The 18148-nt window shown below is 36.5% G+C and overlaps 4 protein-coding genes and 1 non-coding gene across 6 annotated transcripts; 3 read left to right on the top strand and 2 right to left on the bottom strand.

Moving 5' to 3' along the window:
- The first annotated feature begins 1321 nt into the window (after nucleotides 1–1321).
- Nucleotides 1322–3882, top strand: LOC140789364 (remorin 1.4-like). Its single transcript, XM_073139033.1, has 5 exons — nucleotides 1322–1449; nucleotides 2419–2472; nucleotides 2575–2662; nucleotides 3187–3268; nucleotides 3445–3882. The coding sequence occupies exons 1-4, from the start codon at nucleotides 1332–1334 to the stop codon at nucleotides 3227–3229; spliced, it is 303 nt and encodes a 100-aa protein (XP_072995134.1). The 5' UTR covers nucleotides 1322–1331; the 3' UTR covers nucleotides 3230–3268; nucleotides 3445–3882.
- On the bottom strand, nucleotides 3823–4896 carry LOC140789365 (uncharacterized). Its single transcript, XM_073139034.1, has 3 exons — nucleotides 4777–4896; nucleotides 4594–4707; nucleotides 3823–4513 (listed from the first exon to the last, which is right to left on the bottom strand). The coding sequence occupies exons 1-3, from the start codon at nucleotides 4894–4896 to the stop codon at nucleotides 4154–4156; spliced, it is 594 nt and encodes a 197-aa protein (XP_072995135.1). The 3' UTR covers nucleotides 3823–4153.
- A 1884-nt stretch (nucleotides 4897–6780) lies between these two features.
- LOC140788967 (proliferating cell nuclear antigen-like) lies at nucleotides 6781–9621 on the top strand. Its single transcript, XM_073138525.1, has 4 exons — nucleotides 6781–7268; nucleotides 8022–8174; nucleotides 9046–9143; nucleotides 9265–9621. The coding sequence occupies exons 1-4, from the start codon at nucleotides 6944–6946 to the stop codon at nucleotides 9478–9480; spliced, it is 792 nt and encodes a 263-aa protein (XP_072994626.1). The 5' UTR covers nucleotides 6781–6943; the 3' UTR covers nucleotides 9481–9621.
- Nucleotides 9622–9823: 202 nt separating this feature from the next.
- TRNAP-UGG (transfer RNA proline (anticodon UGG)) lies at nucleotides 9824–9895 on the bottom strand. Its single transcript has one exon. It is a non-coding gene; the product is annotated as a tRNA-Pro (tRNA).
- A 205-nt stretch (nucleotides 9896–10100) lies between these two features.
- On the top strand, nucleotides 10101–17749 carry LOC140789549 (uncharacterized). 2 transcript variants are annotated; one of them, XM_073139280.1, is made up of 15 exons: nucleotides 10102–10398; nucleotides 10705–11425; nucleotides 11501–11627; nucleotides 12257–12374; nucleotides 12588–12686; nucleotides 12785–13075; nucleotides 13158–13265; nucleotides 13468–13539; nucleotides 13616–13702; nucleotides 14477–14548; nucleotides 14633–14722; nucleotides 16005–16112; nucleotides 16341–16409; nucleotides 17090–17191; nucleotides 17303–17749. In XM_073139280.1, exons 1-14 carry the CDS (start codon nucleotides 10162–10164, stop codon nucleotides 17162–17164), a joined length of 2274 nt encoding a protein of 757 aa, XP_072995381.1. In that variant the 5' UTR covers nucleotides 10102–10161; the 3' UTR covers nucleotides 17165–17191; nucleotides 17303–17749. The 2 variants fall into 2 exon arrangements, with proteins under 2 accessions (XP_072995382.1, XP_072995381.1); XM_073139281.1 differs by lacking the exon at nucleotides 16005–16112 and having other exon boundaries at nucleotides 10101–10398.
- Nucleotides 17750–18148: the final 399 nt, after the last annotated feature.

The raw sequence follows: 18148 nt of genomic DNA, 5'->3' as shown, positions 1-18148 counted from the left end.
AAATGCAAGAGTTAATACTAATTTTGCTCAAAAAAATATAAAACATGTTTTAAGAACTATTTATATTACTTATTATTAAGAATCTTCCTCGCATCATCCTCCACTCTCAGTATGCTAAGGTAGATGAAAGTGTGAGCAATCTTAAAAATATTATATCCTAAAATATTTTACTGGGGCAAGTTGAGTTAGATCAAGTTGACCCGACCCGGCTAGACCCTTTTTCTCTAATACAAATTTGCTATGATAATCTGTCTAATGACTAATTCCGAAACATCTTAATAGACTTAAGATGATGATGGATTATACTAACACTAAGAAAATGGTGCAAAATATAACTAATGGAACGCTGTAACATTGCAATTTTACAACCGCAGCCCCTACAAACAAAACTATTTAATAATCATATATTGTACCGTAAAAGATTATGTTATGTTAAGTGTAAAAAAGATGCATTGCTATTTAAAACATATATATTGCACATAAAATTAACAGATTAGAAAAGTAAAAGTAGTCGGATTTAGATCTCTGTCAGCTAATGTAATTATAACACAGAATTAGCTTATAAATTATTAGCTAAATTATATTTTCGCCTCAACTCTAGATTACATGCACGGTGCACCCCAAAGAATAAAAGTATTTAATTTGCTCAATTTGTAATATTTCTAAGTCTTTTACGTATATATACTTCAAATTTTTTATTTATTTGTATGTTCTTCTAAAGTTACTATTTATATGTATATCTTTTAAAATATATATTAATAATAGAGATATTTACATAATTATTTCTCAGATTAAATCTCAATAATTTAATAGAAAAAAGATAAAAATCTTCAACTAAGATAAATTTAAGAAAATTAAAATATGTGTACTTTCAAAATTTTATATTTAAATTATTCAAATTTTAATAATTAATTAACTCAAAGAGGAATTCATAAAAAATAGTTGTAAATAGTATATAGAATATATATATATATAAATTTAGAGAGGCATATAAACAAATAAACAAACAGAAATTTTGAAAGGTATGTATGAAAAATAAGAAAAAACAAGTATTATTTTTTTTTTATGTTTTTTTAATTTTTTTAAACAATATTTTTAATAACATCAGCAGCTCCTTAGTTATCTCTTAGCTACCAAATCTAGGAAAGAGATTCTTGTCCACGCGGTGTTAAAGAATATGGATCCGAAGAAATATGCAAGAATTAATCTGAGGTATGAAAAGCTCCCATAAAAATCTCCTGCGATACCGCTCACACCTCTCTTTTGAGCATCCATAAAATTTTGGGGAAAAAATAGTTGGAGCTGTAAATTAGTTTTTTTTTTTTTTTGTGATGATAGGAGAAGAAGAGACGAAGGTGGAAATGGTACCGGTAGGGGAGGAGAAGGTGGTGAAGCCACCGCTTTTGGAAGATATGCTCGATGATACCAAAGATGTTGCCGTGGTGGAGAGTAAGACCTTCTTCTCTATTTTTCTCAAATTCTTTTCTTTAGTTCTATGCATTTGTTCTTCATCGTTTGTTTGTTGTTTGTCTTTTATTTTGTATTTTATTTTTTGAGAGTGAATAATTTTATGGTGGAGTTTATGTTTGTGATAATATAAATTAAAGTATATATTTGTTGTGTACTATGGTCTTCTTTGTATACCTATTTATTGTGTACTATGGTCTTCTTTGTATACCTATTTAGAATAACTTTAGTTGTAATATTTTGATAAATAGTTAAGGCTTTATACACATTTAATTTATTAGGTATTAGGAATTCGATCAGAATATAATTTTCCTGAAATTCAAGCTAATCTAATCAATCTCGGTAAATTTTAACTTTGAGCCGTAAAATTTTATTCAAGCTTCTGTCGATAGAATTCAAGTGCAAACCAATTTGAGCTTGAGCTTTAAACAAGTTCAATTCAAACTGAGATAAATTCAAACTTAATTTGAGTTCAAGCCTTAAATAAGTCTAATTCAAACGTTAATCAAACTAATTTGGGATTGGGATTGGAAGAACCAATTAGATCAACCCAAGGATAACAGATAGAGGATAAGAGATTAACGATCAAAATCTAATAGTGCTAAGCTTTACATCATATATATCATATCAGTGTAATATATAAATAATTCAAATCTTATTTTGTGAGCTTGAGCGAGCCGACTAACAAAGGTTTGAGTCAAAAATAAAATTTAAGCTCATCTTACTGTATACGCTCGACTCAATTAATTTATACTCGAGTTTGAATTATTGTGAGCTGAGCGATGCCGAGCTAAGGTCAGGCTGCTCAATTATTTTGACAATCTTAGTCGACTTATTCCATTGTTAATTTCAACAGAATTCTTCCATTGGCATGCAAAAGAAAACTTTTTCTGTATGCAGTTTATGCCGAACCGACGAATTTTTTTTTTGAACAAACTATTTTGTTGACAGACGTCGCAGGTGCTCCTTCACCGGAGAAATCGTCAAGGGGTTCTGCTGATAGAGGTGTGAGAAATAAACATATCTTATGTGCCTAAAATTCTATTGTTCAAATATATCTTTTTATGCCATCTCGAGAAGGAAATTTACCGGCTTATAACTCGACAGATGCTGGCCTCGCGCGGGTAGAAACGGAGAAAAAAATGTCCTTCGTGAAGGCATGGGAGGATAATGAAAAGTCCAAAGTTGAGAACAAGTAAGATACAAGGCTTCAACTACTTCCATAAATGCTAACGGTTAGATAGAAGGTCCTCGTACTTTCTCTCGTCAAGCGCATGTTTCCTTACTTAATTATGAGGGTTAGAATATAAAAGATAAAATTATTATTATCTAATAGTTTTTTTTAGAGTGATTGATGAGTTATTACGGTATCAAAGTCAAATGTTATGGATTACAATATTTTTATGCAAATCTTTGCCTGAAATCAGAGAATTTCACATATTTAAATTAAATTTACTTTATGGCTTCATTAAAATATCTCAGCCCAGTAATAAAAAAAAATGTTAAAAATATAAAATATGAAAATCACTAAGCAGAAGAAGAGAGGTCGTAAGAAAGGACTCCTCTTCCAGCTAATTCTTTGTTGGCATTTCCTGTTTCTAGGTTTTAGTTAACTCACACAGCAGTCCACAAGTTTTACGATTGATCAAGTTGGAAGTATCATTATTTCCTTGACATGCGGTACGGATTAAAACAAATCGTGTTGATAATGTCAAACAGGGCTCAGAAGAAGATGTCATCCATTCTCTCATGGGAGAACTAAAAAAGGGCGGCCGTGGAAGCCAAGCTGAGAAAGATCGAGGTGAGAGTCAGTTTCATACTAGTTCGAGCTTCGAGATGCTCAATCCTTTGGATACTCTAGTGGTATTTATCCCATGTAGAACAGTATTCATTTGCAACATATGGATCAAACCTGTCAATAGATTTAGTAACCAACCATGCGAAGAAACACTTCACTTCCGTAATGATGCATGGCAGGAATCATTAGAAAAGAAGAAGGCACAACATGCAGAGAAGATGAAGAACAAGGTTGCGATGATCCACAGGGAAGCAGAAGAGAAGAGAGCACTTGCGGAAGCTAAGCGAGGAGAAGAGATCTTGGAGGCAGAAGAGATGGCTGCAAAATATCGCGCCAGAGGGATAACCCCGAAGAAGTTCTTAGGATGCTTCAGTCCCTGAAACTAGAGAGAATGGCAGTGGCTTTGGAGAAATTGTCAAGTGTAATTTGCTGCGTTATCCTCGATAGTGCATTGTGGCGGAAATTTTGATTAAGATTTCCTGTTTGTCTATATTCTTTAGTTCTTCTAAACTGATGAACTTATTTAGCTGATGATAATAAGTTTCAAGGACCTTCGTAATGATTATGATACTTACAATCCTCTCAAACAGATTGGATTCTGTGGAAATCTTAAACTTTTTGAGGAACTGCAAGCATCCTGCTGAACTTGTTCTGTGATTCGAGGCAACTTTTGTAGGATAAGCAATGGAGATGGTATAAACGAGTAGATATAAAGAACAGCGAAATGTTATGCTCAATCAGTGTCAATTTTTTTTCTCTCTCTAGACTAGTACTTCTTGCTGTCGGAAACTAAGGAAGGAGTGTAAACTAAAAGGAGAGAGAGTAGAGAGGTGGAAGTTTGGTAACGTTAAGAGTGGTAGATAGAGATGAATCGTATCATCCATCTCTCTATGTTGGTGGCAAACCGTTCAAAGCGGCTCCGTCGCCGATCCAGATCGCCGATACCAACAACACGTTCAAAACCGCTACCAAAACGATCAAGAAACCGACGATCCAGATACGCACCTTGGCCCAGAAAACCGGATTGGATGATCCACCTCTCCTCCCCGAGTAGCCCATCCGCTCGCAGACCGCGATCTCGACCAATGCTTCCAGAAGCTTCTCCGATCCGCCGATCACCTCCGTCGTAGTCCCAATCTCGATCAGAGCTTCACGTACGCGATCAACCGTCACCAGATTCGCGATTCCCCCATGAATCTCACTGGATTCTTCGATCCCACTCTCATGAGGCGATACCGCGGACTTTCCCTAATCGGAAACAGAGAGAGAAGAGAATCAGAGGAGAAAGGAGCATACAGATCTTATAACTTCTACTGTTTCGAGCTCACCCCCGTTGGATCTATAACGCTGCTGTTCGTATCTGGAGAGGAATCGATCAGATCCAGCGGGGAGGGCTCCTCCGATACGGCGGCGAAATCCGAGCTCAAGCACTTGGCGACGATCTGAGAGAGGAAGGGAAGAGAGATCAAAATTTTGCGAAATTGGAGGAGAAGAGGCTTCAAGGGAGTAACCTTTGGGGGCTTCAATTCGCCGCCGGAATTCGCATCGGATCGCTTCAAGAGAGGAGTTGGGGTTTCCTTCGATCTCCCGCGGAGAGAAGGCCTCGGAGTTTGAATTATGGAAGGCTTCATCGTTTGAGCGGGAACAGGAATGGAGAGATGAGGTGGTAATTTATAGGCGTCGAAGAAGTTAAGAGGATTACGTGGACAATTCATTCATTATTTATATTTTGCTCATGAAGAATATCTCATGCAAAGTGCGTGCAATCAAAATGCGGAAGACCTGCATATAGCTGTGTCAATTGGACAATAGACACTATTCAGATTTTCACGAATAATTAGTACACTAGGATATATAAAAATAAAAATAATTTTATTTCCTAGCAACAAGTCACAAATTTTGGCATCCAATTGTAATAATTTAATAGTAAAAACTAGAGCACAATACTTTAATCATGTCATCTAAAATGATAAAAGCTTAACATATTAAGTATATATGATAGTAGTATAAACATTATTTTTCAAGAGACTCAAGATTATTTATATTATATAGGAATTAGAGTGATTCAATATTTGTATATACAAATTTAAGTATTGGCCTATATATAAGTTGACTACTTAAAACACACATACTATAGAAATACATCGATAGATATTCACTGTTGATTCAAATATAAATCTGAATTTGATTGGATTCGAAATCTGACCCATTTATTAGATAGATAGAACAATTAAAATCTTTATTCCAGTTAGTTAGATTCAGTGCAAATACACTATCGGATAATTTGGATTCTGTTATACACCTAATTTTTAGTTGATAACTACCTACTATCTTGCCATCTTAGAGATTCCATCAAAGGATGATTCATATGATCTAGTAATCTATTAAAATACTTGACCTAGTAAATTGACCAAATTGCCCATTTATTTATAATGACAAAATAATTAAGTGGTTTAGCTAATATTAGATATTTTATTTTATTTTTAAATTCTTTCATTGCCCTCATGCCCCTCCACTTTTCTTTCTCTCCTCTTTGTCTCCTTGATTATCTAATACTAATACACCATCCTTGTCTTCGGTAGTCCCGCACTGCCTTCCTCATCAAAGCACTGGATGTTCTCGATCCTGAGCTTGAGATTAGTGAGCATGGCGTGGGACAAGCCCTTCCTCGTTGTCGCTAAGCACACTCCGCATTTCTCCCGAAGGTTAGGCCTAGAAGGCTATGTCTTTTAAGAACTGGTTGGAGAAGTAGGAGAGGGTCGAGTTGATGGCCTAGGCAGTCAATTTGTCGACAATGTTGTCTTTGTTGGCTACCATGAGTGTGGCAACACGAAGGTCAGTGCTAATCCGATAGCTGAGGAGACTCAAGGTTTCAAATTTATCTTCCTCCTTCATCAATAGGGTTCACAAGCACTAGTATCTGATGCGGGCGCGAAGGACAATAAATCTGGTCACGAGGGTTTAGAGAGGAGACAAGAACCATCTTGGAAGAGCAAGCCTTGCGCTTCCTAGAGACGATGATAGCACCGACTCTGGAAACTTTGCGGTAATAGAAGCCATGTACATGAGGAGGTTGACGGAGTTGAGCTTCTCAGACTCAAATGCAGAGGAGGCGAAGGAGGTGTATTTTCGCTAATCTAAAAGTTTCTCAAATCACATGCATACGAGGGATAAATTTATCACTTTATTTTGTGACATCTTTTGGATAAAAATAGAATCCGATCATAAAGAGTCAAATAAAGTATTTCTAACTGTTTAGAGAGTTATTGTAAAAAAATAATAATAATAATTTAGGAGGGTAAAGAGGGAATTATTATTTTGAAATAGAGAAATGTTTTAACTACATATACAGAAAACGTCAAAGAGATTTAATTGTTTGTATGCATGAAGTTTTAAAGTTAGGGTTTGAATGCATGATGAAATTTTTTTTTTTTTTATAACAAAAATGCTTTTCAGAAAGGTTTGAAAAGTGAGAAAATTAGAGAACATATATTTTTTGTAAAAACGGTGGTTATTTGCAAAGGATCCAAAACGGTGGAATATACCGACCACGCACGCTCCTTCTCTTGCAAGAAACCACCTCCCGCCATCTCTTCGTCTCCTCTCCAGCCCTCTCCAATTATAAATCTCCTACCCATCTCTTCCTGGTAGAGAAGAAGAGAAGCAAACGAAGCGAGGATGCTGGAGCTACGTCTCGTTCAAGGTGGCCTCCTGAAGAAGGTTCTGGAAGCGATGCGCGAGCTGGTGACGAACGCCAACTTCGACTGCTCGTCGACGGGCTTCTCCCTCCAGGCGATGGACTCCAGCCACGTGGCACTTGTCGCCCTCCTCCTCCGCTCCGACGCCTTCGACCACTTCCGCTGCGACCGGAACGTCTCCATGGGCATGAACCTTAACCACCTCTCCAAGCTCCTCCGCTGCGCCGGCAACGACGACATCATCACCATTAGGGCTGACGATGACGGCTCCGCCGACACCGTCACCTTCATGTTCGAGAGCCCCAGTGAGATCCCCCCTGTTCCTCTTAATTTAGGGTTCTTGATTTCTTCAATCGGTTCTTTTTTTGGTCAAGCTGGTTAATTTTAACTTATTCTAGGGTTTACTGACTCCTTAATTCTCGGAACCTCTTGAGATTTGGGTAGTTTCTTGAACTGCAAAGATTCACATAGGGTTTATAGTTGGTTATCAGCTGATTGACAGAAAGAATAAATTTAGATGATTAACATGTAGTTTGCAGAATTGTTCTAATATTTGCTGATTGGAACTACTAATTTCTAATAATTCTTTAGTTTCATTTGGAAGCCTGTAGACTTAAAAGTTCGGTATCTTCTATGTTTTCTATCTTATGGGGTGCCATTAAAGATATCTTTTAGGCACATTTCATCTTTGGTTGTGGATCCGATGTAAAAGATCATTCTGTATTTTCTCACTGGAAAATGGAATGGTCAACAGTGTAGACGGTCGCTGTGATCAATAGAATCTAATAACCTTCTTTGGGGGGTGGGAAAGGGATTTAGGTCAAATAAACTGAGGAGAGGAGCATATTGCAAGCTTTTCAAATTATTTGATCAGTTCGGTTATTTCTACTTAAGGCTTGAATCTGTTTTTGACTCTTTCAGGATATCTAACTGGTAAGAAGTAAAATTTTGCATTTGAGTATATGTCTGTGGAGTATATTGTGATTTTATAACTGTTATATCAAGTTATGCTTTTCTGTGTTTGCTAATGTCTAGTCTCTGTTTTTCTCTGATTTCAGAGCAAGATAAGATTGCAGACTTTGAAATGAAATTGATGGACATCGAAAGTGAACATTTGGGTATTCCTGAGGCAGAATATCAAGCCATTGTTAAGATGCCCTCACAAGAGTTTGCACGAATATGTAAGGATCTGAGCAGCATTGGAGACACGGGTATGTTCTGGCTGTATTTATCTCTTGCTTCTTTTAAATGCTTTTCTGGAAGTGTGCAATGTAATTTCTGATCAAGATTTATGGATTCAGCTGCAACTACTACCAACCCTTTGGTTCAGATTATTTGGGCTCATCTAAATTGATTGATTGAACACAGAGTGATTCAGCAATTCATCCACAAGTTTTTATTTTCTTTCATTGTTATGCATATATTTTCAGAGAGGTACTTATCTATTTACAGCATCAGCTTTGCAGAACTGTCACTAGTCCATTATGCATGTTTTTCGTTCAGAATTGCAGAAAAATCATCTGCCGGTATCATGCTTATCTGGTTAAATTGAATCTCTTAAGCTTTGAAAGTGATCAGTTTTCAATGGAACTTTACTGTGTCAGAGTTATTATGGTTAATATGACTGATTTCAATTTGTGGGTGTAGTGAGCTGCAACTACAAATGACAGCGATGAGAGTATCATAATGTCTGTGTGATGTGACAGGATGTTAGTTTGTGATAGCCTTAAAAAAATGAAAAACTGGAATAACCAATAATGATAAGAATTTTGCTAGGATGGGTAATCGTGCCTTTAGTGCACCAGGACCTTAAATAATTTCTGTAAAGGTAGTTTTGTGTGGTTGGTTGGATGAGTGGTTGAAAGAGAGTGTCTATTGCTTATTTTTCGTATTGAGTCCTTTCGACATCTCACAGCTCCGCTCCCTAGTATCTGTAGATAACTTCTACTCAAAATGGTCATGGTTTGAATTTCAACATTGTGAACAAGTTGAGAATTTAGATGTTTGTTAAAACTCTATGTTTCTGTACTATAATCAGGATTCCTCTGTCTTCTACAACTGAATAGAATTTTCTTTATGTAGTTGTAATATCCGTAACTAAGGAAGGAGTGAAATTCTCAACAAGAGGTGACATTGGCAGCGCAAATATCGTTTGCCGACAGAATGTCACTGTTGACAAGGTAGTCTAAAGTTTCTTTTCTTTTTTCCTTTTTGTTCTAATTCTTCTAGATTGTAACCCAACAACCCTATTAATACCTTCTAAATCCGTGCTGCCAAATTCTCTGTTTTCTATCTTTGTAGCCCGATGAATCAACCATCATAGAGATGAAGGACCCAGTTTCTCTGACATTTGCTCTTCGGTATATGAACTCATTTGCGAAAGCTACTCCTCTGTCGAACACTGTAACTATCAGCTTGTCCTCGGAGCTGCCTGTAGTCGTGGAGTACAATATTGCTGAGATGGGATACATCAGGTTCTACTTGGCACCCAAAGTTGAGGAGGAGGAAGAGTCTTAAGGCTCTTCTTCAGTTTGTTTGTTACTCAGAAGAAGAATAAACTGGCTTTCTAATGCATGTCTTGGACTAGAAAGAGAAAGTTCGTTGTATCTTTGGCCTGTAATAGTTCAATCGAGCGACGAGCTCGGACTGTTTTCTGTATACCAACATGTGTATAGTTGTTTGTGTTTTTTTACTATTTTCTCGCTAGATTTTTGGTAAATATTTGGAATTTCACATGGGGTTCTAGAAAGGTAAGCTCTAACTTAAAAACTTTTTATTTTTGATCGGATTTCTTATTGAATGTCGTTATTGCTTTGATACATGATGTGAGAAAAAAAAAAGATAAATTCTTAATTAAACGGGGGCGTTGCGAGAATCGAACTCGCGACCTCTTGCACCCAAAGCAAGAATCATACCACTAGACCAAACGCCCAGTTTATTAGTTATCCTTACTATTTCATATTACTGAAAGCTATTATTATTTAGTAGAACATATAGACTCAAATTAAAATAATGAAAAAGGAAGGGTGAGAACCACAATAAATACACAGTACGGGGTGCCAAATGAAAAGATAATCCTTTTTCCTATTAGTAAGGGTGTGAAATGAAAGAAATAAGTGAAAAGAGAAGATAATCCTCACCTTTTGGCTTACTGTAACACTACAAATAATTCTTCCCCTCCTCTCTTCCGCTGTTCCCATGAGTAATAGCTTCTCTCCGCCCATCGGCGTCGCCCTCGGAATGGAAGGTATCGCCGGGGGCAGCATCAGTGGCCGGTCCCTCCTCGTCCTCCTACCTTCTCCTCGTAGCAAGCGCCGCTCCCACTTCGTCCCCATTCGCGCTTCCCGAGACGGGCCGGAGCTCGACAAGTGGGAACAGATGGAGCTCAAGTTCGGCAGGCTTCTTGGCGAGGACCCCAAACTAACCCTAGCCAAGGTCTCACCTCTCGAAGATTCCTTGTTTCCTTTATACAGATAACACAATTGTTCTTCTTTTCTTGTTCTAACGTGTTTAATGTCCTGGAATTGTGTTGCCTTCCTTAACCTCTGCCTCTAATAGAATGTTCTAGAGTAATTTCAAGATTGTCCGTTTAGTGGATATTGATCCTTTTTTCGCGAATAACTTATCCAGATGTGTTTATGAGTGTTTCTAATTTCCTTTCTTAGTGCTGAATAATTGTTAGTTATGTCAGTTATTAGTCTTAGACAAATATCTGATGTATGAGTACATACATATTTGCAGATAAGGGCGAGAAAGTCGAACCCAGATGCCACTTTCCTTGATATTGAGAAATCTCTCAACAAGAAGAAAAATAAAGTAGATGATGTCTTGATTAATATTCAGTCAGATGTTAGTGAAGGGCAATCTTCTGAGTCACCAAATAGTGTAAACATCTTGAGCCAAAAAGAGGTAACCAAGATGCCAAGCGGAAGGAAGTTGAGTTTATCACGCCCAGTTATGAGCAAAGCAGCACAGGCTACTAGTTCAGATGAAAAACCTATGTTAATCGAGAAGAAGCCAAAATTTTATCAGGAGAACAGTGCTGACAAGAGCAGTAATTCTGTGATCGACTTAAGGAAGCCCTCTGTTTTTCAAGGTGATGACAGCGAAATAGAATTGAAGTTGAAACTCAAGCCAAACATATACTTGAAAATGAGAAAAGATACTAGTGAAAATTTGAGTAATGTGACGCTGCTTAAGAAACCAGGGATAATTAAAGCACCTTTAGATTCAGAACAAGAGAGTGTGTCTTCAGTTGACTCTACGCAGGCTAGTTCTAGTGAGATAAAGGATCAAAACGTAATGGCGAATGAGATAGAAAGTTCAAGTGGGTTTCAGCACAGTGATACAGACCTACCCAAGAGTAACAACTCTGTGGTTGTGGAAAATGGTGAAGGATCTGTAGATCTCAACAGTGATAGTGTTTCCATATCACGTGAACTAGGTGATGATTTGGATATTGGTGAGGCACCTGATGGCTTACTGAGTACTTCATATTTTGAGTAGCAAATGTTGATCTTTTTCTTGTTTTTTCAAGGATCACAGCCCACTAACCAAAGTGGTGTTGGAGATTATGACGTGTCTACTACTTCTCTGGATGAAAATTCAATGTACTCTGGCAGCACCATTTCCAGCCAAGCTGCCATATTAGGAAAACCACAGAGGTAGTCTCAAATTTCTACATCAATTTTGCTACATTCTTTATACGATAAGTGCTAAATATAAAATATGAAAATCATCGTTATCTAATTGCTTAAGCTTTTAAAATAGCTAGTGAGTCAATATAGTATTAGAGCAATTAAGGCTCTGATACATTTGAATCCTACCAGCCATCTTTCATTTAAAATATAAAAACTTTCATCTGTTTAAATCAAATCCACTTCTTTAGTTCGTTAATTTGTCTCAGCTCCAAAGTAAGGGGGAGCATTAACTATAAAAATATATAAGCTATTATTTTTAAACAGCTTAAGCTTTTTAAAGTAGTTGTTGAGATAACAATAAGAATATCATTAATTTATTCTCATTTTCACATCCCTCTTTGAGGATAAGCTTTAAGCAATTGAGGATTCGTAGTTCCATCTAGGTAGGTTAGACTGTGTGTGTGTGTGTGTGTGTGTGTGTGTTTAGGCTTTAAGTGACACATCGTATTTTTTTCTTTGAACTGTCTTTTACTGTACCATGATTCATGGGTCATTTTCATTTTGTCCATACAATTTCAGATGCATAATTCCATCCATAACATTGAACTTGCTTGGTCATTTACTTTGTTGTTTCTTGGGATATCAAAATGTAGGATGGAGCCATCTGTTAAAAAAGTATCACATGCAACCATTTCAGAGAAAGATGCTTCAACTGATGACCACCATATTTATACAGCTGATACCAGGGGTGCCATTTCATCAGAACAAGAGGTAAGCATGGCTAGATATTCTTAGTCTTTTATGAGTCATTGTTTCATTGATGATCTAAAATAGAAGAATACCTAATATTATATAATTTATTTAGAATTTTGATTATCTAATGAGAATTTTGTGGCTTTACTGAACTGATTGAGGCTTTTTTTTTTTTCTTCTGCAATATTAATTTTATTGAATGAGCATGTTGATTCAGTTATGGAGTTGCAGGAAATTGAAGAGAGTGACTGGAAAAAGCTGGAAAGCCTTGTTAATACTGGTGAAAAGGTTGAAGTGGAACTGATAAGTTGCAGTGGCAGAGGTTTTGTTGTGAGTTCAATAGTATTCTTTAGTCTGTCTATTTGTACATTGATCAAAGTTCTAATTTATACAGACAGAAGTATAATATAAATTGTTCACATCTCCAGGTGTCTTTTGGTTCCCTTATAGGCTTCTTACCATACCGAAACGTTGGCGCCAAATGGAAATTCTTAGCTTTTGAATCATGGTTAAGGAAAAAAGGTCTGGACCCCTCGTTATATAGACAGGATCTGGGAATTGTGAGAAACTATGATGTTAATAACCCTGAAATGGAGTCAAGTAAATCACTAGATATAGGTTCAACAGCTGAAACTTTGCAACCAAATATGAAGTTTGAAGATCTTCTTCAAGCATACGATCAAGAAAAGACCAAGTTCTTATCATCCTTTATTGGTCAGGTATGAAAGATAGCACTTCTATTTATAACTTTCTTGTTTTGTCCTCATGTGATACAAATCTTGACTTATTTCTGATTTCCAGAGAATCAGAGTTACAGTAGCACTGGCAGATAGAAGTTCTCGAAGGATAATGTTCTCAGGAAGGCCGAAAGAAAAGGAAGAGTTGGTTGAGAAGAAGAGAGGTCTCATGGTATTCTACATTCTACAGCTTAACTTGCTACAACTCCTTTTCCTGATCACTAATTTGCATATAATTTTGTGAGTTGGTTGAGTAGAAGTTGAATAATCCTTGCTTTGGCTCATATATTTTCTAATAGGTTGATTTCCTACTCCCTGCTGATATGTCCAATATCAACATATTTTTCAGCTGGATCTCTTGGTCTTTTGTGCAGGCTAGGCTTAGTATTGGGGATATTGTAAAATGTTGCATCAAGAAGTTTACATATTTTGGCATATTTGTTGAGGTAATCTGGCTGTTTTTTTAGATGCTGATACTTTGAAGATATTGTTTTGATTGACAACTGATTGTTTTGTTTGAAGGTTGAAGGAGTACCTGCACTAATTCACCAGTCAGAAGTGTCGTGGGATACAACTTTAGATCCTTCATCTTCTTTTAAAATGGGTCAGGTATGAGTTTGCTATTCTCCTATTAAATCTTTTGTTTCTATTATTTGTTTTTTCTCCTTACATAAGCTCTGTTTATTCTGCATTATGCACTTTCCATTCTTTGCTGCTGGCTAAACTAGAAAGTATTATCATATTATGTAGCTCTGCATGGCTCTACTGATGACTAATAGAAGACTTGAAAGTCACAGATGACTAAATATTGGTAGACAAGTTGTCTTGGTCTGGTCTGTTCAGTTTGAAGATTTAAAGGCAAGAAACAATCATTAAGAAATCAGATGGCTATATTTGGGTCAGGTATCTCTGTCATTTGGTGGTAAGATAAGTAAGACTCCAAGAATAATGAGAAACTTAATTGATCTTTTTGAAAGAGCAAGATATAAGTATTTAATTATACAAGATCAAAGAAGCTGTCAGTCTTTGTTCAAACTCATGCATAATTATAGCCTTTATAGGACAAGTCGCTGTATTTTGAAGGTATTTCATATTGACTTCATGGTTTAGATTCTCACTCAGTGGGTATAAGAATACTTCGCTCATTGATAAAAGCATATACTTCTGAGCCCTAATTCTGAATTTGAAGTTCATTCATTTACTATCCTTATCGGCATATGTTTTAGATTCACTATATTTTACTCATCTGATGGAAACTAAACAGGCATTATGCTGCTGAAGCAGATTACCTTCAATATTCTTCTATATAGTAGTTCAATCTCATTGCATCAATCATTCTGTGCTACTCTTGGAATTTTGAAAATTGACTTCTCTTTTCCCCAGATTGTGGAGGCCAAAGTTCATCAACTGGACTATACTACTGATCGCATCACCTTATCACTGAAAGAAATTACGGTACCTAAAGTATTTCAGGTGTAACTTATTCGAAGTATTCAGTAGCCTATAGTAGTGAAAATGAACCTTGTTTCTACATTACAGCCAGATCCATTGACGGAAGCTTTGGAATCTGTTGTCGGTGACCGTACATCTTTGGGTGGAAGTCTTGAAGCAGCGCAAGCAGACGTTGAGGTTTTGATAATGTTAATGTCTTTTAAATTCTCGTTGTGCTAATTGTGTTTAGTAGTAGTATGAATAATTTTCATCCCCAAAGGTCATGCTTTCTTGCTCTTCAAGAACTCACAATTTAATTTGTCAAATATAACCTTAGTGACTAATGCCTGCTTCTACCTCCATTAAATAAATTTGTCTCATTTAAGTATTGCAATTCAACATGCCTTTGGTTATGCCTGCTTCACACTTAACTCTTTTTGTGAATGTATTGCATAATATTTTGACTTTCTTTGATAAATTATCTTTAACTTCCTAATATGATGCTTCAAGATGTCGTTGTATTGTTTCTATTCAAGTCAAGACATTGTACGAGACTTGCAGTGTATTACATTAGATTAGACGTACATCTCGTGTAAGTAGACGTGATTAAACGGCCTAGCCTGCTCGTGCCTGGCATAGTTTGGACCGGGCTAAGCTCGGCTCGAATCCGGTTTAGGCTCGGCCCAGCCCGAGCCCGAATTACCCATGGGCGGCACGGGCCAGTCCTTTGCCCGCCCGACCCGGCTCGAAAGTCTGCCCGTTTGGCCCACAACTAGGCCTGCCCGTTCTGCTACAGTAAAAACCAACTAAAATTTTGCTAATGTACCATTTTACATTTTTTTAAGCACACATTTAAAATTTTTAATTTATTATTATTTTTAAATAGAGGAATATAAATATTTTTTTAAAAAAAGTGAATAGTAAAAAAAAATTTAAAAATAGCTAAAATGTGGGTTGGGCTGAATGATTGGTAGGTCAGGCTGGCCCGGCCTGACCGGCTTACCCGATCTTCACGGGCCGACGGGCGGTAACGGGCTAGACTATTCTTGCTCGGCCCGAACCCGGCTCGGCCCGAGTGATTGGTGTGTTGGGCCATGAACAAATACTTAAGTCCGGTTGGCTCGAAAAGCCCGGCCCGAACCTAGCCCGGCCTGCCCGATGATCATGCCTACGTGTAAGCATCTTCTTGGAGTTACTGATTCAGTACAATAGGAGTGTAAATAAACATATAATATGTCCGGAGTTGCTTTTAGACTTTTATAACTTTTTCTTATAGCACTATTGTTTATAAATTTAATTACCAACTCCTCTGTTGTCAATGAATCTTGTGGGCATCCATAGTGGATAATTCGTTATTGTTTTACCATTAGAACTCTTATTCAAAATCTTCTGCTTCACCTTTGACCTTACTAATTTTTCCTGTATGTCCTTTGGATTTGTCATACCATCACTTGCTACAACTGTTTGAATGTACCATCAGTGGGCTGATGTAGAGTTACTTATCAAAGAACTGCAAAAGATTGAGGAAGTTAGTAATGTCTCAAAAGGACGCTTCTTCTTAAGCCCAGGATTAGCTCCAACATTTCAGGTAAGGAGGCATAAAGATCTCTCTCTAATAAGACATGATGATGCTGATTATTCTATTATATATCATAGCTGTATTTGCTAGTAATGATACTGATTTTTTTTCTGATCAAATTCTGGTATCATACCTGTAAGCTGTGTATTATTCTGCTTTTTTCTTTGTTATTCAATAACCTAAAGTTACGCTGTTCAGTGATTAATATAGCTGAGTTGTTTTCTTCTTTGCTCTCAGGTATATATGGCACCAATGTTTGACAATAAGTACAAATTACTTGCACGTTATGAAAACATGGTCCAAGAGGTATCAAAATTTGAGATTCTGGATTTTGATTACATAGGAATAAGTAGGACATAAATGTAAATTACGTATGATCTTCTGATGAGTAACAGCTAAAATATTTCACCTGTTTTTCTCTTGGAACTTTGTAGATAGTCTTCTTTTTAAACTGAGATTGACATCTTCTATCCACTCCGAAATGTGCTTTTAACTAACTTGAAACATCAACAGAAGTAAATCTTTACTAGACAATATTGGAGTCAGACATGTTCACTTTGTAATCAACAGTAGCAATCATAAATTGCTTGTTGATCTGCTTTGCATCTTGCAGGAAATCAATAGGTCCCAGGCACCTATAGTTATGTTGTATAATATGTCCTCTGCCAATGATAAAAAGTTGCCTGACAGGAGACTATCATTTGTAGAGGAGACCAAAATTTCTATCCTTTCTCATAGGGTGTTGAACAGACCTCTATTATCAAAATATTACTCACATGTTTCTTCCATATGCAGATGATGTTACATGATTATTTTTATTATCCACCATAAGTCCATAGCATAGACATTTAAACAATTTCCACAGCCTTAGAGATTTCCCCCTTTCTCGTGAATCCAGTCTGCAGCAAATTGTGATTAGAACTAGACCACTGATTTCTGGTATAGTTTTAGCTGTTAGGAATTTGAAGAAACAAAGTTAAATGCAGGTTATGGTGCAAGCATCCTTGGACAAAGAACAAATGAAGGTCGCAATTTTGGAATGCACAAAGAGGGTGGCCTGATCGAATTTTAGCGCTTTTACCGTTTTGGTTAGTGTGTATTTTTGCTTCTCAGGTCTCAATTTGTTTAATGTCAAAGATGACATTCACCAACATTAACATACATAGTTCATTCATTAACATATATAGTTGTACATACAGCTTGGTCCTTTCCGCTACATTTCGGCTGTGAGGCGATCTGCAGTCGTGCCAATTTTACAGAGGCAAAATCTTAAAGCATGGGAGGGCGGCGCTTTTCTGTTCTTTGATACGAAACCTTCCACAAGTTATCCAGAATTCTTAACTTGTAAGGCGATGCTACTAATAAAATGAACAGATACAGAAGTGCGGTGATGCGATCATCCACATAGATATTGAAGAATTTCACCATCATGAAGTGGTTTGCAATCTTGAGTGCTCTGCCATGACACTGAGGTCGTGCACTTAGATATCAAATGGAACCTCTGAGATCTGTGGCTGTAGTGCAGTTAAATTATTCAAACTAATTCCTGTATATCTGTGTATCCCAGATATTGGGTGCCGTTTTTATTGCACATATGATGACTACAAGTGCTCATGTGGTCTTTAAGTTCATTTGTTTATTTAGAAGATATGGGGATGAAACCCCAGTTAAATTTTGTTTTCAGAGAAATAGGGGTAAGCCCTTATTAATTAAAAAGAACAGAACAATTCAGAGTACACGAAATAGCAAACTAGCATTTCAATCTTACATCCAGATTATGTGATTCTTTAAATAGCGAGGTATTAATACACTGAGTGGTAACTGGTAAATAGTTTTTTCAAGACTCTTTTCACGTAGTGAAATAAAAATGCTATCCTTATTCTCCTAAAAAAATATATATATTAGAATAGCTATTTTAATTTCTTATACTATAAGACTGTTTTTATCACTATAAGTTTTTTTGAGTTTTTTTTTGTATGAGCATAGGTCTAGCATAAGACCGTATTTAATTATATACTAGTATAATAATATATAATAATTATATT

Source organism: Typha latifolia, chromosome 5, assembly GCF_019914945.1.
Source record: "Typha latifolia isolate L0001 chromosome 5, TyphaL0001v2, whole genome shotgun sequence".
In the NCBI taxonomy this organism is placed as follows: domain Eukaryota; kingdom Viridiplantae; phylum Streptophyta; class Magnoliopsida; order Poales; family Typhaceae; genus Typha; species Typha latifolia.
Note: the sequence above shows the minus strand (reverse complement) of the source record. Positions and strands in the feature narration are given on the sequence as shown.